The 26,102-nt window shown below is 39.1% G+C and overlaps 1 protein-coding gene across 4 annotated transcripts in view; it reads left to right on the forward strand.

Annotated features, from left to right (window-relative positions):
- thraa (thyroid hormone receptor alpha a) overlaps positions 1-23,270 on the forward strand; it is a 44,634-nt gene extending 21,364 nt beyond the window's left edge. The window contains exons 2-9 of one of the 4 annotated variants that reach the window (XM_079415161.1): positions 3,083-3,296; positions 10,427-10,488; positions 14,552-14,673; positions 14,755-14,902; positions 15,794-15,999; positions 17,112-17,255; positions 17,781-18,039; positions 19,617-23,270. In XM_079415161.1, the coding sequence (XP_079271287.1) occupies positions 3,247-3,296; positions 10,427-10,488; positions 14,552-14,673; positions 14,755-14,902; positions 15,794-15,999; positions 17,112-17,255; positions 17,781-18,039; positions 19,617-19,867 (1,242 nt within the window). In that variant the 5' untranslated portion in view covers positions 3,083-3,246 and the 3' untranslated portion in view covers positions 19,868-23,270. Of the gene's footprint in view, positions 1-3,082; positions 3,297-8,243; positions 8,322-10,426; positions 10,489-14,551; positions 14,674-14,754; positions 14,903-15,793; positions 16,000-17,111; positions 17,256-17,780; positions 18,040-19,616 lie in introns of those variants that run through there. The other 3 variants (XM_079415163.1, XM_079415162.1, XM_079415164.1) reach the window with 3 other exon arrangements.
- Positions 23,271-26,102: the final 2,832 nt, after the last annotated feature.

Raw genomic sequence — 26,102 nt, forward strand, 5'->3', positions numbered from 1 at the left:
ATTTTGATTCTATACAATGTGCGTGTAATGGCTGAACAAAATAAAACAATATATCCTATAACCTAACAATAAAAATTGTTTTGTCTAAATAAAAGCTTGTTTCTGCCATGTGATTAACAAAAACTTTTCATAGAGATATAAACTCGCAATTCTGACTGTTTTCACCATTAACTAACTATTAACTACGATTTGTGCCCCAATTAACCTAGTTTGCTGCTTTTTAGTTGTTAGTAAGGTTGTTGTTAAGTTTAGGTATGGAGTAGGATTAAGGGATCTAAAATATAGTCATGTAGAATAAGGTGTTAATTGCAGAATAATAAAGTATTTTATGTATAAAGTACTAATAAACAGCCAATATGCTAGTAATATGCACGATAAGCAAAGTTGTCCGAATTTGTCCCTAAACTAGTGTTTATATCTTAGTGAGTTTATATCTTGCAACTTGTTATGACTGGATTCCACAATTCCATCCACGTTTTCTGCATCGCAGAAGTCATAGGGCCCTACATATTATTTGTATTAATGTAGTATAACAGTGGTTCTCAAATGTTTTATACCAAGTACCACCTCATAAAAAATTTGGCTCTCCAAGTACCACCATAATGACCAACATTAAAATACAGAAGCGTGATTGGCCTAATTATTCAGCTACAGCTCTGCACAGTTAAAAAACGAGGCAGTTTTATTCCTAATAAGAATATTTATTATGGTCAGCCACTTTAAACATTGTAAATACAGTTTGAACATTAACACTGCACTGTGCTCACATACAGATAAATAAAAAACTTAAATGATTAAATTAAAATGTACTGTACCTAAAAGTTAAATAAAAATTGTACTGTACTTAAATGTAAAGTAAAAAATGTACTTGATCAAAAAAATAACCCAGGCAGCATTTAGCCACCTTGCAAACTTTAAAAAATGTTTTAACATTAATTTATATTTACAGTATCTCACAGAAGAGAGTACACCCCTCACATTTTTGTAAATAGTTATTATATCTTTTCATGTGACAACACTGAAGAATTGACACTTTGCTACAATGTAAAGTAGTGAGTGTACAGCTTGTATAACAGTGTAAATTTGCTGTCCCCTAAAAATAACTCAACACACAGCCATTAATGTCTAAACCGCTGGCCACAAAAGTGAGTACACCCCTAAGTGAACATGTCCAAATTGGACCCAATATGTCAATATTTTGTGTGGCCACCATTATTTTCCAGCACTGCCTTAACCCTCTTGGGCATGGAGTTCACCAGAGCTTCACAGGTTGCCACTGGAGTCCTCTTCCACTCCTCCATGACGGCATCACAGAGCTGGTGGATGTTAGAGACCTTGGTTCCAGTAATCCATGTCCTTAGTCTGCTTGTCTTCAGCAAACTGTTTGCGGGCTTTCTTGTGCATCATCTTTAGAAGAGTCTTCCTTCTGGGACGACAGCCATGCAGACCAGTTTGATGCAGTGTGCGGCGTATGGTCTGAGCACTGACAGGCTGACCCCCCACCCCTTCAACCTCTGCAGCAATGCTGGTAGCACTCATACGTCTATTTCCCAAACACAACCTCTGGATATGACGCTGAGCACGTGCACTCAACTTCTTTGCTCGACCATGGCGAGGCCTGTTCTGAGTGGAACCCGTCCTCTTAAACCGCTGTATGATCTTGGCCACCGTGCTGCAGCTCAGTTTCAGGGTCTTGGCAATCTTCTTATAGCCTACGCCATCTTTATGTAGAGCAACGATTCTTTTTTTTCAGATCCTCAGAGAGTTCTTTGCCATGAGGTGCCATGTTGAACTTCCAGTGACCAGTATGAGAGAGTGAGAGCGATAACACCAAATTTAACACACCTGCTGCCCATTCATAACTGAGACTTTATAACACTAATGAGTCACATGACTCCGGGAGAGAAAATGACTAATTGGGCCCAATTTGGACATTTTCACTTAGGGGTGTACTCACTTTTGTGGCCAGCGGTTTAGACATTAATGGCTGTGTGTTGAGTTATTTTGAGGGGACAGCAAATTTACACTGTTATACAAGCTGTACGCTCACTACTTTACATTGTAGCAAAGTGTAAATTCTTCAGTGTTGTCACATGAAAAAATAAAATATTTACAAAAATGTGAGGGGTGTACTCACTTCTGTGAGATACTGTAATTCAATGATTCCTCTGTGTACCACACTTTGAGAATCAGTGTAGTATAATGGTCATTTATTAGTGTCAGTAAGCAACAAAAAAAAAGAAGTTTTATTTTAATTTGCACAAAAGTTAACGGACACTAACATAATAAGTATTATTTCATTTTAAAAAACAACAACAACATCTCTACTTACTTTATTGTAGATTGACTAATCTAAAGCCAGAGTCTCTAAAATAAGAGATTCAGCAGGTTATTGTGTTTGTCTTCAGGGGGTGCCTCATGTCTGATCTTGTCTTGGGTGCCGTCATGTGAGTCACCACTTCATATATCACACTGATTCAGATTGAGGTACTTTTATTGGCTGTTTAAGAATGTGAGATCCTAAGGTGTGATTTGCAGGTGATAATGCATGTCAGTGCAGCGAAAGAGCGAGATCCATGACATCCTTCACAAACTAAATCTCTATGATCTTTAAAAAAAAAGAAGAGTAAATTAATCCCAAGATGCAATGATCTGCTGAATTATTAAACACTGAGGTCAGCCATTATGGAATAACCCAGTTCAGCTTTCCTATAATTAGATAGAGGCGGAGTGGTTGCCTTGGAAACGGCAGATTTATTGACCTTGCACGCTGAAGCCATATCGGCTTCAGAGCAAGAATGGAAAAATAACACACAGGCGTGAGGGATGTGCATTTATCATCTGGCCTTTCCCTCTAATGAGAGCAGCTTGGCCTGAGATCCGGGGGCAAGAGTTCAGACAGGATGATCTGGTGCGCATGTGCACCACCATGTGTTGAAACAGAGTCACAGCTGCTTTACAAATGAAGTTTGGGGCTGCCTCTAGAGGACAGGAGCAGGGAGGAGGTGATTTGATTAGAGAATTTCACTGTTTGACCCTCTTTGTGCTAATTCAAGACGAATTATGTGTTTCTTTGATAAAGGTGTAAAGGCGTTTGATCCAGAGGCAGAAAACACGCGGGGGTCTGTCACCATGAGCCGTCCAATAGCAGCTGACTGATACTCACCCTGCGTATGCTGAGCAGAGCGGCAAGGGTCGGGTCCGCCTCAGTCTCCTGTGATTGGACGCTGGATGGAATCAAGGTGAATGGAACACAAAGAGCAGGAGCTTAACCTGCCAGAGGGAGATGAGACACGGTGAGTTATCCTGTGTGCATTTATAAAATATGTCAGCTCTTAAAGCGGCAGTTCAACCAAAAACAAAAATTCTGTCATCGTTACTCACCCTCATGTCGTTCCAAACCTGTGATATATTGTGAGTTATGTCTTAATGTTTTTTGTTTTTTTTGATGATAATGAAAGTCAATGGTAACCAAAACTGTTTGGTTACTAAAAATTATTTTATGTTTAACAGAAGAAAGAAAACCATACAGATTTGAAACGACATGAGGGTGAGTAACGATGACAGAATTATGATTTTAGTGTAAACTGACTGACTTTATTGACTAATCTGCTGGTATTTGTCCGGGTTGAGATGACCATTTACTGTATCTGCTTGATGAAATAACAGAACTTTTAGAAAACATATATTTTGTACGAAAGATTTTGTTATTTAGTAATGTTAACCATTTTATTAATTTCTACACCGACAAGGTGCTTCATAAAAAAGTTTTGATAACATATAATTTTAAGGTGTCATAATACAGAGTAATTACCTAATTAAGTACTTAGTAGTAGCCGTTGTACTTACATTAAATAAAATGTACTTACCATGTAACTAAGTAATGGCGCAGCAGCCTGTAATTACAGTTTGTAATTATGTAGATGTAATAGGCAGCTACTGTTACACATATGTAACAGACCGAGTCTGTTACACAGCTACTAGTACACTTAAGTACAGTCTTGATACACTTTATTTTAAGTAGCTTATGTCTGTGTACTTACATTTATAATTACGCTGTATAAAGTCTGCAACACATATGTAACAATCTTTTGGTTACATAAGTAGCTGTGTAACAGACTCGGTCTGTTACATATGTGTAACAGTAGCTGCCTATTACATCTATATAATTAAAAACTGTAAGTACAGGCTGTTCCATAACTTATTTACATGGTAAGTACATTTTGTTTCATGTAAGTACAATTGCTACTACTAAGTACTTAACTAGATAATTACTCTGTATTATGGACACCTTAAAATAAAGTTTTATTTATAAATATGAATTTAATATATAATTTTATTTAAAGTGTTGTTTTGATAAACCCTGGGTATATTTTGCAATAATGAAGAGTTGACTCAACATAATCCAGAATACTACACTTACAGTTTACCAAATTAAGTAATAAATACTTTTACAGTTTTTAGATAAATAATCAAGTAAATCTGCGACTTTTTTTGTACTTTCATTAAAATAATAAAGCTTCCCACTCTTAACGTTATTCCGACACATTCATAATATATATATATATATATATATATATATATATATATATTTATAATAAATATAATAAAATCAAATATTATTTTTATTATTATTTTAAAATTTATTATTATTATTATTATTAACGTATCAGAATAACAGTTAGAAATAATAATAATAAAAATAATAACAAGTAACTAATATTTATTTATTAAAAATATTAAAGTGTTAAAGTATATAAATAATAGTTAATTATTTAATTATTTATTAATGTTTATAATTATGAAATATTCAAGTTGAATGAATCAAATCAGAAGTGTTTTTACTAATTGTCACTCTTACAACTTAACAAATAAAAAATCTAATGGGCATGAAATACTGATTTTAAATTATTTTATTATGTGATATGAAAGGCCTCGGCGTGATAAGAGAGTCATAAATCTAGATTGGCTACCAGGAACAATGGTCAATAATACAGTGTGGTGTCATTATACAAACATATTTAATCACTCAATGCTTTGACTGATCAATCAGGCTCAAGTATATAATAAAATCAAACATAAGCATTATTATAACATTTAAACTGATGTAAGGAGTCGTTGCAGCACACATCTGCAAGAAGCAAGAAGTCTTTGACATCACCTAACTGAATGCAATTGTAATCCAGAGTGCTTGATGATTCATCTAAGTGTGTGAAGTGTTTTACGATTAGATGATACGATTAGATAATGGAATAAGACAAATAGAGAGTGAGATTATAGTGCATGAGAGAGAGAGGTACATAAACCAGATGGGGCCACTGTGTAGCAAGGGACAATTCAGGACAGAGTCATTACGACAGTCGGTGGATTGTCTGTGACCAGTGTGTGTCATTGAGGCAGAGTGTATATGTGTGTGTGTGTGTGTGTGTGTGTGTATTTGGAGCATCCAAGCACGTGTCTCTCACATGTGCTGCCTCACAGTCACGCCCTCCCCCAGACGTTCAGTTACTGCATGCGCACCACCGCACACACTCTCACACACAGTTCCAGGGCCCTGTGGGTCAGTTGTGGGATTATTATGCAGCTAGAGAAGTTTCAGATGGTTCCCTGAAAGGCAGATTTGTCCTGTGCCCTACCTCTCCCCGCCATTTAATTACGCCTCTGTAATTTGATTAGCAGAAAGTGTGCGTGAGTGAGCATTTAAAGGCTTATTCACTCTCAGTCTCTCAGTGCCTCAGCTCCTCTCTCCTCGAAAGCATGTGCAGGAATTAAAAAAGAGGAAGTGGAACTTTGACGTGGATTTTGCTTTGATGTGTCATCCGCTCACGTGTAGCTTTAGCCATGAGATTAAAGAGGATAGGAACTATCCTTTTTAATTCGTTTGTACTCAAAGAAATGCAGCAGGTGTTAAAATATTGCTTTTTTTTATTATTGATTTTCTAACCAGATGTGTGCTAAAAATATGCAGTGAGGTGCAAAGGCCCGAGGAATAAAAACACATCTCTTTGATTTAAAATGTTCAAAATCATACAGCTTCTTTTAATAACATTTTGTTGACGTTTTTTTAAAAGATTTGGAACCCAGATTTCCACTGTATATTTGTATGCATAAAAAGGTAAACCAGAAAAAACATTATTGTTGTTATCAAACGTGTTGACATAAAATTAATAAGAAATATTTAATGTTTTTAACTCTCATATTCATGTTAATAAAACATTAACAACCATAATTTTTATTGAGGTGAATGTTTTTTTTGGGTTTTTTTTTTTTGCAATGTATTGTTTTAAGTGTGATGATGCAGTGGCTGTATTTTGAGCCCAAGACGAATTTCCAATTCAATAAAGTAGACCTTAACCTTAACCTTAGTAGTCATCATCGTCATCATCATCATTATTATTGTAATTAATATTGTTTTTGTTTTATATAATAAATAAAAATGTATTATACATGATTATAGTATTATATATTAGCATTATTATTTGTATTAATATTGTTTTTGTTATCATTGTTACATAATAAATTAAATGTTTTATTATACGTTAGTAGTATAGATAGTAGTATTATACTAAACCCTCTCTCTCTCTTTCTCTATGTGTGTATATATATATATATATATATATATATATATATATATATATACACTCACCTAAATGATTATTAGGAACACCTGTTCAATTTCTCATTAATGCAATTATCTAATCAACCAATCACATGGCAGTTGCTTCAATGCATTTAGGGGTGTGGTCCTGGTCAAGACAATCTCCTGAACTCCAAACTGAATGTCAGAATGGGAAAGAAAGGTGATTTAAGCAATTTTGAGCGTGGCATGGTTGTTGGTGCCAGACGGGCCGGTCTGAGTATTTCACAATCTGCTCAGTTACTGGGATTTTCACGCACAACCATTTCTAGGGTTTACAAAGAATGGTGTGAAAAGGGAAAAACATCCAGTATGCGGCAGTCCTGTGGGCGAAAATGCCTTGTTGATGCTAGAGGTCAGAGGAGAATGGGCCGACTGATTCAAGCTGATAGAAGAGCAACTTTGACTGAAATAACTACTCGTTACAACCGAGGTATGCAGCAAAGCATTTGTGAAGCCACAACACGCACAACCTTGAGGCGGATGGGCTACAACAGCAGAAGACCCCACCGGGTACCACTCATCTCCACTACAAATAGGAAAAAGAGGCTACAATTTGCACAAGCTCACCAAAATTGGACGGTTAAAGACTGGAAAAATGTTGCCTGGTCTGATGAGTCTCGATTTCTGTTGAGACATTCAGATGGTAGAGTCAGAATTTGGCGTAAACAGAATGAGAACATGGATCCATCATGCATTGTTACCACTGTGCAGGCTGGTGGTGGTGGTGTAATGGTGTGGGGGATGTTTTCTTGGCACACTTTAGGGCCCTTAGTGCCAATTGGGCATCGTTTAAATGCCACGGCCTACCTGAGCATTGTTTCTGACCATGTCCATCCCTTTATGACCACCATGTACCCATCCTCTGATGGCTACTTCCAGCAGGATAATGCACCATGTCACAAAGCTCGAATCATTTCAAATTGGTTTCTTGAACATGACAATGAGTTCACTGTACTAAAATGGCCCCCACAGTCACCAGATCTCAACCCAATAGAGCATCTTTGGGATGTGGTGGAACGGGAGCTTCGTGCCCTGGAAGTGCATCCCACATATCTCCATCAACTGCAACATGTTATCCTATCAATATGGGCCAACATTTCTAAAGAATGCTTTCAGCACCTTGTTGAATCAATGCCACGTATAATTAAGGCAGTTCTGAAGGCGAAAGGGGGTCAAACACAGTATTAGTATGGTGTTCCTAATAATCCGTTAGTTGAGTGTATATATATTGTAACCATACTGTTTGTGCATTTAATTGATGCACTGAAGATTTATAATGCTGTTTTCTGCTCTAGCACAGTTCTCTAGATGATTTACTGAATGCATGAATGTATTAATATGCTGAAAAAAAACCTTAACATAGTATCTGAAGTATATGTAAATGACAACACTGCAGATGGCAGAGGGTCCTGTGCAGCGAGAGAGTGAAGAGGAAGATGAGAGCAGAGGGTCAGTGATGCAGTAGAGGTGGGGCTCACAGGGCTGATGCACAGGAGCCGTGGCAGGAGGAGGAGTGTGTGGAGAGTGAAAGAGGAATGGGATGGGGTGAGAGAGAGAGAGAGAGAGAGAGGTGTCATCCTACCAGCTCAGAGTCCCTGTTACCACAGATAGATTGCTGACAGCTTTGCGAGAAGAGGGAGACGGCAATCATGCACATTTTACAGCCCCATTATTTCAACAGGTTAGAATATAAGTGTTCTTTCTCCATCCCATTCCCTCTGTTTGTTCAGTCATGTCTGTTGATGTACGGGCAGATTGTCAGTTGGACTTAATACTGTGCTATCCAATAGAGAAAAGCCATTTCTTTGTTGTCAGTGGTTGGATATCTTGTGTGTGTTTGTGTGTGCAAATCCCACGTGACTGATAATGCGGGATTGCATTAGAATATGTTGCATTTCAGCTATTTGTAATGTTTGCAGGCATGTTGTAGGCTTAGTGGATTAGTCATGTTTTGGTAATTTGTAGCACTATCTTCATGCAGTGAACTAATAATGTAACACTCGTATATAAACTGTGTTGTTGTGTTGAGCTCTATACACACAAGCATTGCCTCACATCAGCTGGACTCTGTGCTGGTTCATGGAGGTGTGTCAGGTTCATGCCGTACACCGCTAGTGAGTTCATAACCTCCATATGTAGACAGAGACTTCTGTTGTTGTTCACTACGAACTGAGGAACTTGCATGAAAGTGTTGCTTATGTATTTTATTGTGGTTTTGGAGTCATGAAGGCAGTCACATGAGTGTAACACATGACACCGGTTTGTGGTTTAGTTTCTGTTGCTGTTCCTTTAGTTGTACATGGTGACGCAACACTGTTGATAGACAAATTATGGCGGTCAACTGAGCTGAATAATGCAGTGTGAAATTATTTTAAACAGTGGCACCGTGTGGTCACCACATGCATTTATTCTACCCGCTTGCTTAAAGGGATTGTTCACCTAAAATGAAAATGCTGTCAGCATGTATTCACCCTCATGTTGTTTCAAACCTGTGTGAAGGACTTTCTTATGAGGAACACGAAAGAAGATGTTCCGAAGAATGTTGCTAACTAAACAGTTTTGGTTACCATTGACTTCCACTCACAAAAAAAGGACACATTTCTCAAAATATCTTAATTTATGTTCCACAGAAGAAAGAAAGTGTTTGAATGTTTTAGTGTTAAAATAGTGTTGCGGGAAGTCGTGGCCTAATGGTTAGAGAGTCGGACTTGTAATCCAAAGGTTGCGGGTTCGAGTCTCGGGCCGGCAGGGATTGTAAGTGGGGGAGTGAATGTACAGCGCTCTCTCCACCCTCAATACCACGACTGAGGTGCCCTTGAGCAAGGCACCGAACCCCCAACTGCTCCCCGGGCGCCGCAGCATAAATGGCTGCCCACTGCTCCGGGTGTGTGTTCACGGTGTGTGTGTGTTCACTGCTGTGTGTGTGCACTATGGATGGGTTAAATGCAGAGCATGAATTCCGAGTATGGGTCACCATACTTGGCCGTATGTCACTTCACTTCACTTCACTTAAAATGTCCCTTCAGGGCTTAATATTGGATTGGATTGGATTATGCAGAAACAACTGTAGAAAGTCCTTCATTAACACTGTCTCTCATTATTGTGGTTGCACATTCTGACTAGCCTGACAACAGTAGCTCAACAAGTGGTGTGAGTTTGGGGTGGACTGTCTGTTTGTCTGACCGGTGACAGACAAGTGGGGTGTTTGGGCATTATTCCGTTTGATGATTTCCATTTTTACTGTTAGGCCTTACGATACATACTGTAACACAATGGAATTAATAATGAAATGCATGTTACACTACCTTTCAATAGTTTATGGTCAGTACGGTTTTTTTTTTTGAAAGAAATAAATACTTCTAGATAGCAAGGATACATTAAATTGATCAAAAGTGACAGTAAAGACATTTATAATGTTACAAAAGGTTTCTGTTTCAAATAAATGCTGATCATTTGAACTTTCTATTCAAAGATTCTTGTATCATAGTTTTCCACAAAATTTTAAGCATTGGTTTTTCATTACATTTAAAACATATTAAATTACAATATAAGTTAAAATAAGTTATTTATAATTCTAATAATATTTCACAGAATTAGTGTTCTTACTGTATTTTTGATCAAATAATTGCAGCCTTGGTGAGAATAAGAGACTTCTTTCTTTGAAAAATATCAAAAATCATATCAACCCTAAACTTTCAATGATTGTGTATATACAGTAAGAGGTTTTTAATATTTAATATTTAATATTTACTGTATACTTATTTCCCCACTTCTCTTTTTCTCTAGGTGGCCGAATGGAGTGAAGAGAAAAAGAAAGAATAGTCAATGCTCTATGAAGAGCACGTCTGGTAAGGAATTTGGATCCGGTGTCACGGCAGTCTAAACCCAAGCATTTGTGCCTGCGATGCCCAAACATGCCCTCTGTGTTTTGAGACAAACAGATTTTGAATATAGCTATCAAAAATAAATCCATCCATCCATTATCTCCCGCTTATCCGGAATCGGGTCGCGGGGGCAACAGCCTAAGCAGGGAAACCCAGACTTCCCTCTCTCCGGGCACTTCATCCAGCTCTTCCAGGGGGATCCCGAGGCGTTCCCAGGCCAGCCGAGAGACATAGTGTCTCCAACGTGTCCTGGGTCTTCCCCGAGGTCTCTTCCCGGTGGGACATGCTCGGAACGCGTCCAGGAGGCATCCTAACCAGATGCCCGAGCCACCTCATCTGGCTCCTCTCGATGCGGAGGAGCAGCGGCTCTACTCTGAGCTCCTCCCGGATGACTGAACTTCTCACCCTATCTCTAAGGGAGAGTCCAGCCACCCTACGGAGGAAACTCATTTCGGCCGCTTGTATCCGCGATCTCATTCTTTCGGTCACTACCCACAGCTCGTGACCATAGGTGAGCGTAGGAACGTAGATCGACCAGTAAATCGAGAGCCTAGCCTTTCGGCTCAGCTCTTTCTTCCCCCACGACAGATCGATGCAGCGCCCGCATCACTGCTGACGCCGCACCAATCCGTCTGTCGATCTCCCGCTCCATCCTTCCCTCGCTCGTGAACAAGACCCCGAGATATTAAACTCCTCCACTTGGGGAAGGATCTCATCCCTGACCCGGAGTGAGCACTCCACCCTTTTCCGGCTGAGGACCATGGTCTCGGATTTGGAGGTGTTGACCCCCATCCCAGACGCTTCACATTCGGCTGCGAACTGCTCCAGTGAGAGCTGAAGGTCCCGGCCTGATGAAGCCAACAGAACCACATCATCTGCAAATAGCAGGGACCCGATCCTGAGGTCACCAAACCGGACCCCCTCAACACCCTGGCTGAGCCTAGAAATTCTGTCCATAAAAGTTATGAACAGAATCGGTGACAAAGGGCAGCCCTGGCGGAGTCCAACCCTCACAGGGAACGAGTCCGACTTACTGCTGACTATGCGGACCAAGCTCTGGCACCGGTTGTACAGGGAGCGAACAGCCCTTATCAAGGTGTCCGACACCCCATACTCCCGGAGCACTCCCCAAAGGAGTCCCCGAGGGACACGGTCGAATGCCTTCTCCAGATCCACAAAACACATGTAGACTGGTTGGTCAAACTCCCATGCACCCTCCAGGACCCTCCTAAGGGTGTAGAGCTGGTCCACCGTTCCACGTCCAGGACGAAAACCACACTGCTCCTCCTGAATCCGAGATTCGACTATCCGACGAACCCTCCTCTCCAGCACCCCTGAATAAACCTTCCTGGGGAGGCTGAGGAGTGTGAACCCCCTATAGTTGGAACACACCCTCCGATCCCCTTTCTTAAAGAGGGGGACCACCACCCCGGTCTGCCAATCCAGAGGCACTGCCCCCGATGTCAACGCGATTTTTCAAATGCGTGTCAATCAAGAAAGCCCCTCAACCTCCAGGGCCTTAAGGAACTCCGGGCGGATCTCATCCACCCCCGGGGCCTTGCCACAGAGGAGCTTTTTAACCACCTCTGCAACTTCAGCCTCGGTGATGGGAGAATCCACCCCTAAGTCCCCAGACTCTGCTTCCTCAGTGAGAGGCGCATTGGTGGGATTGAGGAGGTCTTCAAAGTATTCCCTCCACCGACCCACAATGTCCCGAGTTGAGGTCAGCAGTGCCCCATCCCCACCATATACAGTGTTGATGCCGCACTGCTTCTCCCCCCGGAGACGCCGGATGGTGGACCAGAATTTCCTCGGAGCCGTCCGGAAGTCATTCTCCATGGCCTCTCCGAACTCCTCCCACACCCGTGTTTTTGCCTCAGCGACCACCAAAGCCTTCCGCTTGGCCTTCCGGTACCTGCCAGCTGCCTCCGGACTCCCACAGGCCAAAAAGGCCCGATAGGACTCCTTCTTCAACTTGATGGCATCCCTTACCGCCGGTGTCCACCAGCGGGTTCGGGGATTACCACCACGACAGGCACCAACCACCTTACGGCCACAGCTCCGGTCAGCCGCCTCGACAATGGAAGTGCGGAATACGGCCCACTCAGACTCAATATCCCCCACCTCCCCTGAGATGTGGTTAAAGTTCTGCCGGAGGTGTGAGTTGAAACTCCTTCTGATTGGGGACTCCGCCAGACGTTCCCAGCAGACCCTCACAATCCGTTTGGGCCTGCCAGGTCTGACCGGTTTCCTCCCCCACCAGCGGAGCCAACTCATCACCAGGTGGTGATCAGTTGACAGCTCCGCCCCTCTCTTCACCCGAGTGTCCAATACATGCGGTCGCAAGTCCGATGAAACAAGTACAAAGTCAATCATCGATCTGCGGCCTAGGGTGTCCTGGTGCCAAGTGCACATATGGACACCCTTATGCTTGAACATGGTGTTCGTTATGGACAAACCATGACGAGCACAGAAGTCCAATAACAGAACACCACTCGGGTTCAGATCAGGGGGGCCATTCCTCCCAATCACGCCCCTCCAAGTACCACTGTCATTGCCCACGTGAGCATTGAAGTCCCCCAGCAGAACAAGAGAGTCCCCAGAAGGAATGCTCTCCAGCACACCCTCCAAGGACTCTAAAAAGGGTATATACTCTGAACTGGTGTTCGGCGCATAGGCACAAACCACAGTTAGGGCCCGTCCCCCCACCCGAAGGCGAAGGGAGGCTACCCTCTTGTCCACTGGGGTAAACCCCAATGTACAGGCACCAAGCTGGGGAGCAATAAGTATGCCCACTCCTGCTTGAAGCCTCTCACCATAGGCAACTCCAGAGTGGAAGAGAATCCAACCCCTCTCAAGGAGATTGGTTCCAGAGCCCAAACCATGCGTCGAGGTGAGTCCAACTATATGTAGTCGGAACCTCTCAACCTCTCGCACCAGCTCAGGCTCCTTCCCCACCAGAGAGGTAACATTCCACGTCCCTAGAGCTAGCTTCTGCAGCCGAGGATCGGACCGCCAAGGTCCCCGCCTTTGGCTGCCACCCAACTCACACTGCACCCGACCCCCATGGCCCCTCCTATGGGTGGTGAGCCCATTGGAAGGGGGACCCATGTCCTCTTTTCGGGCTTTGCCCGGCCGGGCCCCGTGGGTATAGGCCACCAGGCGCTCGCCATCGAGCCCCACCCCCAGGCCTGGCTCCAGAGGGGGACCCCGGTGACCCGCGTCCGGGCAAGGGAAAACATTTCTCCATGATCTTTCTCTTCATTAGGGGTCTCTTGAGCCGCTCTATCTATCTATCTATCTATCTATCTATCTAACTATATATATTTATATATATATATATAGAGAGAGAGAGAGAGAGAGAGAGAGGTAGAAATATATATATATGCACACACACACATATATATGCTGCCCTATGCACCTTAGGCGTTACGGGCAGTAAGTACGTACATATATGTTTTTAAAAAGGTATTTTTCTGACAGACAACATGTCTCTATTTGGACAGTTCAATTGAGTTCACAGTCCAACATTGTCTGATCTATTTGGAATAAACTAAAAATACTGTTATCATCTCCTCACCCTTATGATTCTCGAAATGCTTATGACTTCCCAGAACACAAAAGGAGTTATTAACAATATGACAGTCAGTGTTGGTGAAATGGTATCTCAGGGTTGTAGAGGTAATGTGTGTGTGTGTGTGTGTGTGTGTGTGCGTGTGGTCCTGGCATTCCCTACATTATGGGGATCAAATGTTCCCTCAAGGATGGTAATACCAGTCATTTTTGACTTTGTGAGGACATTTTTTTTTTTTGGTCCCAATGAGGAAAATAGTTTTAAATTAAGTTTTTTGAAAATCTAAAAATGAGGGAAGTTTTGTGTTCAGAGTAGGGTTAGGCTAAGAGGATAGAAAATAGAAAGTTTGGACAATATAAAAACCATTACCCTTTTGAAATGTCCCTATACAACTTGGCGTGGATGTGTATGTGTGTGTGTTCTGCTGTAACAGCCCATCTCCTCCTCTTCTAGTGAAGATCATCTCTGTTCCAGGGTATGTTCCCAGCTATCTGGAGAAAGATGAGCCGTGTGTGGTATGCGGGGACAAGGCTACTGGCTACCATTACCGCTGCATCACATGTGAGGGCTGCAAGGTGAGATTTCCAACCCCTGAACCACTTGATAATCAAAACCAGTCTGTACTTACGCATTAATCTGGTTTCTTCTACTCCCAGGGTTTCTTTAGGAGGACAATACAGAAGAATCTTCACCCTTCCTATTCCTGTAAATATGACAGCTGTTGCATCATTGATAAAATCACCCGCAACCAGTGCCAGCTGTGCCGCTTCAAGAAGTGCGTCTTGGTGGGCATGGCCATGGACTGTGAGTGTTCACACAAACACACATGCACACACACACACACACACACACACACACACACACACACACGTTCGTTTGGTTAAATGAAGACATACTGTAGTTTCTTTTTATTTTTTATATTAAGTTAATAAAAATGACTAAAGACTAACCCAAACCCAAATATTTTATTTTATTTTATTTAGAATATTTATATTTTAATATTTTTTTAATATTGGGACCAATTCTCACTGTTAACTAGCTGCTTATTAGGATGCATATTACTAGCAAATTGGCTGTTTATTAGTATTTATAAAGCACATATTCTGCATGACCATATTCTACATCCCTAATCCTGCCCAATGCCAAAACTTAACAACTACCTTACTAACTATTAAAAGGAGTTTGAGGCAAAAGTCAGAGTTAACAGTTAGTCAATAGTGAGAACTGTACCTTAAATTAAAGTAAAAAAAAAATTATTTAATTTTATTTTAAAAAGTCTTATTATTATTATTATACATTTTTTATTTTGTGTTTTTTTATTTTTCAATTTGATTTTATTTTAGAAAAGACTTACTTATGTTTACAATTTTTATATTATAAAGTATAAAAACATATATGTCTACATGTATGACTTTTTTTCAATAGTTATTAATATATAAATCCTGCAAAAAAAATTTTTTTCAAAGTATTAATTCAGCAGAATCTGATGGTGAGATTTCTGTCTCTGTAAAAATCTTTAAATGTCTTTAAATGACATTGTTTCTCAAAAAATAAATATATAAATCTGGCCTTTGAAAAAACCTGCTATGATCTTCTGACACATAATAACATAATACTTAGCAATGCCTGTCATTTCCTGTTTAGTACTGAGAGTATTAAATGAGTGATTGTGCGAGTAATTCATGTCCCTGATAGTGGTGCTGGATGATTCAAAGCGTGTGGCCAAGAGGCGTCTGATCGAGGAAAACCGGGAACGGAAGAAGAAAGAGGAGATGGTTAAAACACTGCACAATCGGCCTGAGCCCACCGTCTCCGAGTGGGAGTTGATTCGTATGGTGACGGAGGCTCATCGCCACACCAATGCCCAGGGCCCTCACTGGAAACAGAAACGCAAGTTCCTAGTAAGAGGCCTGGTTGTGTCTGTATGTCTGTGATCGTACAGGTGGTTGGGTTCTCAGCTAGATTACTAATAACCTCCAGCTCTTGTCCTTCTGTCAGCTGTTCTTTTGAGAGTCACTTCTTCATCATGGCAATTGTGTTTCAATGTCAGGGGTCAAAAAACACATTACCTAGCAACCAGTGTTGTTACACAGATTGTTCTGTCAGGATTTGAGAGTAGCTGACAATGACCAAAGAGCACTGGATTGGGCCTCAAACAATCAGACAAATCAGTTTGAGGATAGATGGATGGATTCTTTTGTAATCAGAGTTTGGTTATCTGTCTGGTCTGTGCTCTAGTGGATCGTACCGAGTTTGCTTTTGTTCAGTTTAACCAAATGTGAAAACGGCCTTAGAGTGGGTTGAGAAGTGCAAACAAATCAAAACAAAAAGAATTGTAATTGTTTTTTAAAGAAGTCTTTTATAATCAAAATACAGGGAAAAACAGTAAAACAGTAATTCTGTGAAATATTACAATTTAATAACTGTTTTCTGTTTTAATGTTTAAAAATGTATAAAAAATGTATATGTAATTTATTCCTGTGATGGAAAGCTGTATTTTCTGCATCATTACTCCAGTCTTCAGAGTCACATGATACTTCAGAAATCATTCTAATATACTGATTTGCTGTTTAAGAAACATTTCTTATTATTATCAATGTTGAAAACACTTGTGCTGCTTAATAATTTTCTGGAAATGGTGTTAATTTTTCAGGATTCTTTGATGAATAGAAAGTTTAAAAGAACATTATTTGTAACATTATAAATGTAATTACTGTCACTTTTGATGCAACTTAATGCATCCTTGCTGAATAAAATATTATTTTCTTTCAAATAAAAAAAAAAAACTGACCCCAAACTTTTAGTGTTTTAAAATAGTAGGCTAGTAATTTATTTATTTACTTTTTAAAGAAAACATACATAATCTCACTTATACAAATGTTGGTAAAATGAGATGTATTTCTTATGGTGTGGGCAGTAAATATGTAAAAAAATGTGATAAGCAGGAAAAAAACAATCAATAGCAACATCTGTCAGATTTTTTATTGGATTTCTATATTGGTTTGTCTTTCAGCCAGAAGACATCGGGCAGTCTCCAGCCCCCACAACAGACAACGACAAAGTCGACCTGGAGGCCTTCAGTGAGTTCACTAAGATCATCACCCCTGCCATCACACGAGTTGTGGACTTTGCCAAAAAACTGCCCATGTTCTCTGAGGTCAGTGTCTGTGCTTTCAAATACTGCACACAAACGTCTCCGTTCTCCACCGCGCCTGAAAAAGACTCTCTGCAGCTGATGCTTATTCCATAAATACACATTTTCCTAAACAACACCATGCTGCATTATTACATCAGTTGTCGAAAACCGCTGTGAAAGAGCAATTATGTGCTCAGCTCCAGCTGTCACTGTACTTTGTGAACCAAAACTGCATGTCTGTGTTTGTGTGGGAATGAAAAAGGCTGCCTTGCTACTGCATTTGAGTAATGGCCTTATTAAAACATTGGGCTGTGATTACAGGCTGTTGCTGTGCTTTGAATCACTTGTTATTTTGCCACTCTAATTGCTCATGTGAACACATAATGATCACAAATCATCACTTGCTGACTTGCTACATTGGAGGACATTGAAGCCTCTAAGGGAGATATTTGATTGTGCTAGGAATCTCAAAAGACCGTTTAAAAGACAGCAATCAAATCATGAAATCAAATCGTTTGTGCTTTATTGTATTTCACTGGTGTCCAGCTGCCCTGTGAAGACCAGATCATCCTGCTGAAAGGCTGCTGTATGGAGATCATGTCTTTGCGCGCAGCGGTGCGGTATGACCCGGAGAGCGAGACGCTGACCCTGAGCGGGGAGATGGCTGTCAGTCGAGAGCAGCTGAAGAACGGAGGGTTAGGAGTGGTGTCTGATGCCATCTTTGATTTGGGCAAGAGCCTGTCACAGTTCAACCTGGATGACTCAGAGGTGGCTCTGCTGCAGGCTGTACTGCTCATGAGCTCAGGTGAGATGGACTGACAGCTGCTACAGCCATATGTGTGCCTTATTAAGGTCTTGTTGTTTCAAACCTGGATGACTTTTTCCTTTTCTCCCATTGAACACAAATGGAGAATTTGTAAATATGACATTTTGAAGGTTATTGTTCACTGATCATCTTGCCCTCCGCTGCAGCTTTCAGATGAAATATGGCATCCTTAATATCACTGTTTGATGTACATTTGAATTGGGAAGGAGGTTTATCTGAAAATAATAACTCTCTGTTGGTTCCTCAGACAATTAGTTTGTATATCCTTTCATTTTCAAGTGCTTAATATACTGTACCATTCAAATGTTTGGGGTCAGTATGATTTTTTGGTTACACTTTATTTGAAGGTGTCCTTGTTACAGTGTAATTATACATTTAAGCCCTGAGTAATATTAATTAACTACATGTACTTACTATATGGTCAGGGTTAGGATTAAGGTTTGGTTTAGAGTTACTTGCATGTAATTATGCATAATTTACTGTTATTATAATAGAAAGTACATGTAACAAAGATGTTACCGATTTTTTTTTTAATGAAGAAATCAATTTTATTTAGCAAGAATTGATCAAAAGTGACAGTAAAGACTTTTATAATGTTTAATTATTTAATTTAAAATGTATTTTATTTAAAATTATTTATTTTATGTTTGTTTGTTTCAAATAAATGCCATTCTTTTGAACTTTCTTAATCAAGGAATCTTGAATAAATGTATTACTGTTTCCACAAAAATATTAAACCGCACAGCTGTTTTCAACATTCATTGATAGATAGATCGATTATATAAATATATTACAATTGTAATGTAATAAATAAAAAGATTATAATTAGTTACATTTAAAATGTTAATTGTGTATGCTAACTGTTTTCAACATTCATTCACTGATAGATAGATTATATAAATATATTACAATTGTAATAATGTGGTTAATAAAAAGTTTATAAATGAGTTAAATTTGAAATGTTAATTGTGCTAATTGTGTAAAATTAAAAATTCAGTTATTTATAATTCTAGTAATATTTCACAATATGTTTGTTTTACTGTATTTTTGATCAAATAAATGCTGCCTAATTGAGCATAAGAGACTATTTGAAAACATGAACTGTACTGTATATGTAATCAGTTGTTTTCTTTAATATTGTGTCTACTGATAAATGGCACCATCTAGTGGTTGAAAATCATAGCCAAAAAGGCATTACAATTATCTTATTTAAAATATTTAATAAAGTATTAACCTTTTTATGGAACATCCATTCATGCTCAAATGAGATGCATTACAGAAATGCCTGATGTATAATATTTTAAATATAACACTAGTCTGTTAAACAACTGTACAAAAAAGCATTAATATAACCCTTATTAAATATTGGTTCTCCATTTCAGTTATCAGACACAACAAAAATAAACTTAAATAACTGTCAAGGAATTTTTCTTTTGTGTTCAGTGGAAAAAATGACGCCAAATGGGTTTGAAGCCTATCCTGTAACCTTCTTTTAACTTTCCTGTTGTGACCTCTGAATTCTGTATTTAATATTAGTTTAATCTTCTATTGCACAGATCGTTCTGGACTCACGTGTGTGGAAAAGATCGAGAAGTGTCAGGAGATGTTCTTGTTAGCATTCGAGCACTACATCAACCATCGCAAGCACAACATTTCGCACTTCTGGCCCAAGCTGCTGATGAAGGTGACGAACCTGCGCATGATCGGCGCCTGTCATGCCAGCCGCTTCCTGCACATGAAAGTGGAGTGTCCTACAGAACTCTTCCCCCCGCTCTTCCTAGAGGTCTTCGAGGATCAGGAGGTGTGATCAAGAGCCACAGGGGAACTCGGGGAGGGAAAACTGATCGTGAATTTGTTTTTGCAAAGCATTTGTTTTTTGCATCCTCATGCAACGCCGAGCCAGGACATGTACTTTATTTTGCACCGTCAGCTTTGTCTAGGATATGTTTTGGGTTGTTCGCCTCCACATCTTTCAACCCTACAGTTACTTGCCATTCAGATTCCTCCCACAGACGGACAAAAACCTAGCATGCATCAACCTACCTCTCGTACCGACATACCTCCCAACCTCAGAAGGAGCTTATTTTAAAAGCGTGACAAAGAAACCCACACATTCAAAAGCTCTTTCATAACCTGTTTCGGAAACGCTAGCTGTTGTTGTATGTACAGAGGAAACATCTATGAGCAACATCGAACACCTACATTTGGGCTCTACACGATTAACCTAATTTCCTCTGATTACAGTAGTATTTCAGCATTCTTCTTCCTCTTTGCACGCATTGAATATCTCCTTTGTGAACATAACTACCTGTGTGCACTCATACACTCTGTACATACATTAATATGTTGTGTGAACTTCTCATACCTCATATACACCAGCATACATTCATACATGTAGCAACATTTCCATACATGTATATATGCGTACTATTCTACATATTCTACATGTATTACAATGCAGCATCTACAGTTCTCACATACCTTCCTATCTACCATATCCACTTGTATGTTACTTAAGTTGAACATTTTGTGACCTCATTTTCTGAATAGCCTCTTGTTACTTTCTGGCGTGTGACCCATATAGCTGTCGTAAGGTATTTCCTCCTGTATTCATCTGTCCTAGTGTTGTCCATTTGGGCAGACAGACTGATGTACATGTGCATTGATGTATTAAGCCATATGCTGTGGTTTGAGACACATCCATCTCCATATTATGGCCTCCAGATCGCTCATTGTGCTCCAATTGACCTGGCTCATCAGATGGTACTATGGTATTACATAGAACTTCAGAGAATACTATGGTATTATTAAAAAAACATGGTAGTGCCATGGTACTTATTTTAGGGGAATATTACCCTTGAAATCCATCCATCATGCCATTTATGTGGACAAATTAGAAGTTCAGGGTGGTAAATGATTCCTGAAAATCAGAATTTGACAGATGATAACAAAAACAGAAACTAAGGGTTAGATCACGAGAGTAATAGGGTACATTGGGGCTAAACATCAAAATAACCACTTCAGCAAAAGGCGTTGAACAATTTTCTGTTTAATTAATTGTGTTGGAAATATGATTACATTTTTTATTTTATTTTTTGTATCGTATTTAAAAAATAGTTTTTGCCACATTGTTTCACACATTAATCTCCATTGTTATTGGAGCAGTCAAGTCAAAATTCAAAATTTGAAAATTTTGTCAACATTTACTCACCCTCAAATTGTTCCAAATCTCAAGTTGTTCCTGTTGAGCACAAAATAAGATATTTTTGGAGAATATTAGTAACCAAACAGTTGACAATTCCCATTGACTTCCATATTATGGGGAAAAAAATACCCTGGACCATCAACTCTTTGGATACCAGCATTCTCCAAAATATCTTCTTTTGTGTTCGTCAACAGAAACTAACTCACAGAGGTGGAAGGTGGGTAGATGATGACAGAATTATATTCTTTGTGTGAACTGTCCATTTAAATCAAATAAAAAAGCTCCAAGATAAATCACAACATTTCAAACTGAAATTTCATCAGTTAACAACATAATTGTAGGTTTGTTGTGAAATGTTTATACAGAATTACAGTTGGCATGAAATGAAAATTCACTACATCTGTTTTCTAAATGCACGTTATTGATGATTTTGTGAACTATTCATTTGTGCATATGCATTTTTGGCACTGTTATGTTTAATCAAAATCATATACACTCAGATGTATGTCACAATACAGAAGAAAAGATTTGTTGCTACTTTCGTTTTATCACAAGTATTTACCTAATACAACATTTTATTTTCATTCAAAATTCATTCATTTATTAATTGCTAGTTTGCTAAAAAAAACTGTTGACTTAATCACTTTCAACAAAACTGAAAAGTTTTTGTTGCAAAATATATTATATAATTTCAAGGATTCTCCACATCTGCAGCATTTACAATTTAAAAAGAAATAAAATAATAAATGACTTCAAATAAACCTTATTTATTTCACAGTGAATAGCAACAAACAGGTCCTTAGGGAAGTTCTGTAGTTGTGTTTGTGACTATTCATTTTCTGGAGAGGGAAATGAAAAATAGAAAGGACTTTTAGCCCCTTGTACCCTACATCTTTGCTGATTTTGAAAGTAGAGAACTTCCAATCTACACAACCTTCTTGCAAGAGGAAATGAAATGAGTGTCACTTACCTCTCCATGTCTTTAAACAGACTCTACCTCACCCCTCATCTGTGCATCACCGTCTACAATGCACTTTTTTCCACTCACCTGCTCATGCATATACATTCCTGCTTAAACCTGTACATAAACATGCTCACATTTACACTAAAAAGTCACATAAGTGTGATAGCAACCTCACTCGTGTGTGTGTGTGTGTGTGTGTGTGTGTATGTGTGTGTGTGTGTGTGCGTGTGTTCTGCTTTCCCTTTCACTTGTGATGTGGGACCAAGTGTCAGTCTTGTTCCCTGTTTCTGAGGACAGTAAGAATGTGCCAGACTGAGTGAATTCCACTGTGCTGTGACAGAGCTAATCGACTGCTTAGCAGATTATTTTGCTTTAAGCAAGCACTGGAGAAGCAGCAAAGGAAGATGGCTCCTGTGTAACACGAACCTCATTTTTTGTCAGCCCAGATATGTGGTCCCTGTGCCTCCAAACATGACCTGTTCACGTGCACCCGTACATCTCACACAAGAACTTTTCATCAACTCTTCCCCAGCAAAGGACACAGCCAGACCCCCAAAGTAGTTTAACCAGCTTAATTTTTCTGGTTTAAGACGCATAGCAGGGTTTCAATGTCCTTTTTGACTGATACTGTGTCAGTATGGCTCCAGGAAATGAGACACAGCCTCCATTTAAAGTGACACAGAGGAACAAAATGGCAGAAAGGACAAACTCACTGTGACTAGCTAAACTCAGGCACGGAGCTCCCATGAGGCCATGCATCTGACTCAGGCTCTATCTAACCCACCAGCACTGCAGACATGCACTGCCCACAGTCACAATCTACTGCACCAGCAAGGGTCAGCTCCCACAGACCTTGTTGTTGGTAACGGGGAATCAGGAAGCCATTTGTTTTGCTGGACGTCCAAACCTGGTTTACAGCACTTTTATTAGAACAGAATTCAGTCCTTTACACCTAGCCAGATCATCAATATGTTGATTGAGAATTTGACTCTTAAAGGGGTCATATCATGATATTTTGAAATAAAAGTTCATTGTACTATGAAATCAGACTCTATGCTGTCCAAATTTAAAGGGCATTTACTGAAACTACACAGCAAAAATGTATTTTTTTCTGAATATTAACACATGACCACCAGCATTTACATATTAGCAATTCTTATTTGGAGTCTACTCACAATGATATAGTAGGTCATTTTATTGTTATAACACCAAAAGGATAACAATTGAAGTAAAATGTTGGATATTGCATTAAACTTTGTGCTTTTCCAGGCTGTGTGTAGCACCTAAAGCTCTGCGGATCTTTCTGTAGCATCCCAGTGTTGAAGGAATTGTTCACTCATTCTCATGTTGTTCCAAATCCATAAGACTTTTGTTTATCTTTGAATACAAATGAGGATATTTTTTATATATTCTCCTAATTTTTGTCTATTTACATAAAGTCCATGCAATCGAAGGTTTGACATCAAAAAGTACAGAGACATCTTAACAGTAATCTATATGAATCAAGCAGTTTAAATCAAGTCTTCTGTAGGGGCACAAGTGCTTTATATGTTAATATAGGATATTGATTTTCAAATATGAACATATATATATATAACCAAATATGGTTTTTACCATTTTCTGTAAGAAACCTTAACCGCTAACCCTAACCCTAAAAAAAAAAAAAGGATGGGAAAGGGAAAAAATCCCTTAAATTAAATTTATGATCACATGTTTTTCATTTTTGGGTGAAATATTTCTTTAATCATTTTTAAGGTTTCAGTGCACATTTCAGAGCAGACTGGATCTAGTTTACAGATGCGTACAGCAAAGCCCTGTTGTTCATTTCACATGAAAATAAACTGTTTATGACTTAAAGGCAAAAAAGCCTCTTCAATGCTGAAGATTAGCAACAAGATATAAAAAACTACATTTTGACTATTATCAGAGCAAAAAATTAGACCTTGTGGGAAATTTTTTAAACAACAGTAATAATAATATGTATGATATAAGTATGTCATAAGATCTTAAGATAAGATCTTAAGAAGGACATAGTCTTCTCAGCAGCCCTCTGGAAAATTCACAGACACCAATAAATCCCATGTCAACATGTCCACAGTCTGCAATGTAGCAAGCCATATTTGAGGTCTAAAAGTTCAAGTGTGAAAAGAAGACCTGCCATTTCTTAAAAAAATTAAAAACCCTGTCCATATTCTGATGAGAAATGTAAAAACTAAAAAAAGACAAAGCACTCATTCTTTTGTCAGAATACTACTGAGTGGACATAACACACTTGCAGGCTGTGAATTTTAAGTGAGCAGATTGTGACAAGCAATTGTTCGAACAGAGCAAAACTAACGTTCATTTCAGACACTGTGCTTTGTTGTACATGCTTTTCAATCTGAACTATACTGTGGGTGTGGAAGTGCTCAGTGTGGACAGCCATCGTGCTTCTCATGTGTTTAGTTGGTTTGACACACTTCATTCCTATTTACTGTCTGTCTCCCATATCAAGATTCGCTTGTATTGATTTGATGATGAGCACTTCTGTTATTTCAAACCTTCATACCTCACATGTGAACAATTTAAGAGGATGAGTTCAACATAGACTTATTAATGTCACATTTGTGTCAAACACAGCAGTTTTCACTCCAGTATCTTAGATTGCCACAATGTGATCAGGCTGGAATTAATGTAGTTGTAGGTCTGACAGTTTGGAAACAAGATGCCAAGATCCTTATCCAGTCACAAAGAGACTTCTGCAGCAGATCTGTGTTTCTTTGAGAAGTTATCCATTGTCACCAGTACCTCAGTCTACAGTATTCAACAGTATTCAAAACCATTTGTAAACCCACTCACTGCAATAGACCAGGGGTACAGAACTCAGTTTAGTTCCAACCCTGCTCCAACACATATACAATGTAGTTTTCAAACCTGAAGGACTTGATGTTTAATTGGGGTTGAAGCTTAAATCTGCAGGGCTGTGAACCACCAGAAACTGAGTTCTGCACCCCTGCAATGGACCATATTTTTATGTTCGACAAGTGATATATAGCTATATTTTTCTTCTTTAAAAATGATTCTGTCTGTATTCTCTCTATCACAAATAGCTCTCTATAATGACAAAGACAATGATGCTTGCACAAATGTTTGTCTGTGTCCTTTTCTTGCTTGTAAAGCAGAATCTATGTGCTTTTACTCAATTTTGAACACTATGCTTATATGGGAAGTTGTTAAGGTGCCCTCTCCTTTATGGGTCGGTGATACACCATCTAGTCCAGTGATGCAGAATTGCTGTTAAATCATCCTTTGTAGCATTGTACATTATCCTTCAATGAAACTGTCCTAGTACCAGCCTGTAATGGATGTGTAAGGCCTGTGAGGTTTTTCCCCTATACAATGCCTCTGTTCAGTGAGTGCAATGCAGACTATGTTTATTTTTTCTTCTTTTTTATATTTCAACTTTACTTGAAGAAAAAAAAAAAAATCAACAATTTTAACTGATTCTCAAACCGCTGACCATCATTGGACTTCGGCTTGGTCAATATATATATATATATATATATATATATATATATATATTATTCAAGATGTTTGCTTTGAGCAATTATATTTGCATGTAGTAACTAATTTAACAGTTAAGATCATATTTTCACATGCAGGAACCAAGTGAAGACGGTTAATAATAAAATGTCCTATTTGCAGCTATTCAATCAAAAGATATATGTGTGTTCAATACAGAAAGCAGAACGTGTGGGAGGGGTTTAAAAGTAACTCAGGTATGTGTGCTACTTTTCACTTTAAAAATGTTTAATAAATGATTGTTGCCTGTTGTGAAGACCTCTTGTGTTTGATTATTTGGGACAAAGCTGTAATTATCATTGGCTAAAAAGG

The sequence above is a fragment of the Barbus barbus genome (genome assembly GCF_936440315.1).
Source record: "Barbus barbus genome assembly, chromosome: 4".
NCBI classification, from domain to species: domain Eukaryota; kingdom Metazoa; phylum Chordata; class Actinopteri; order Cypriniformes; family Cyprinidae; genus Barbus; species Barbus barbus.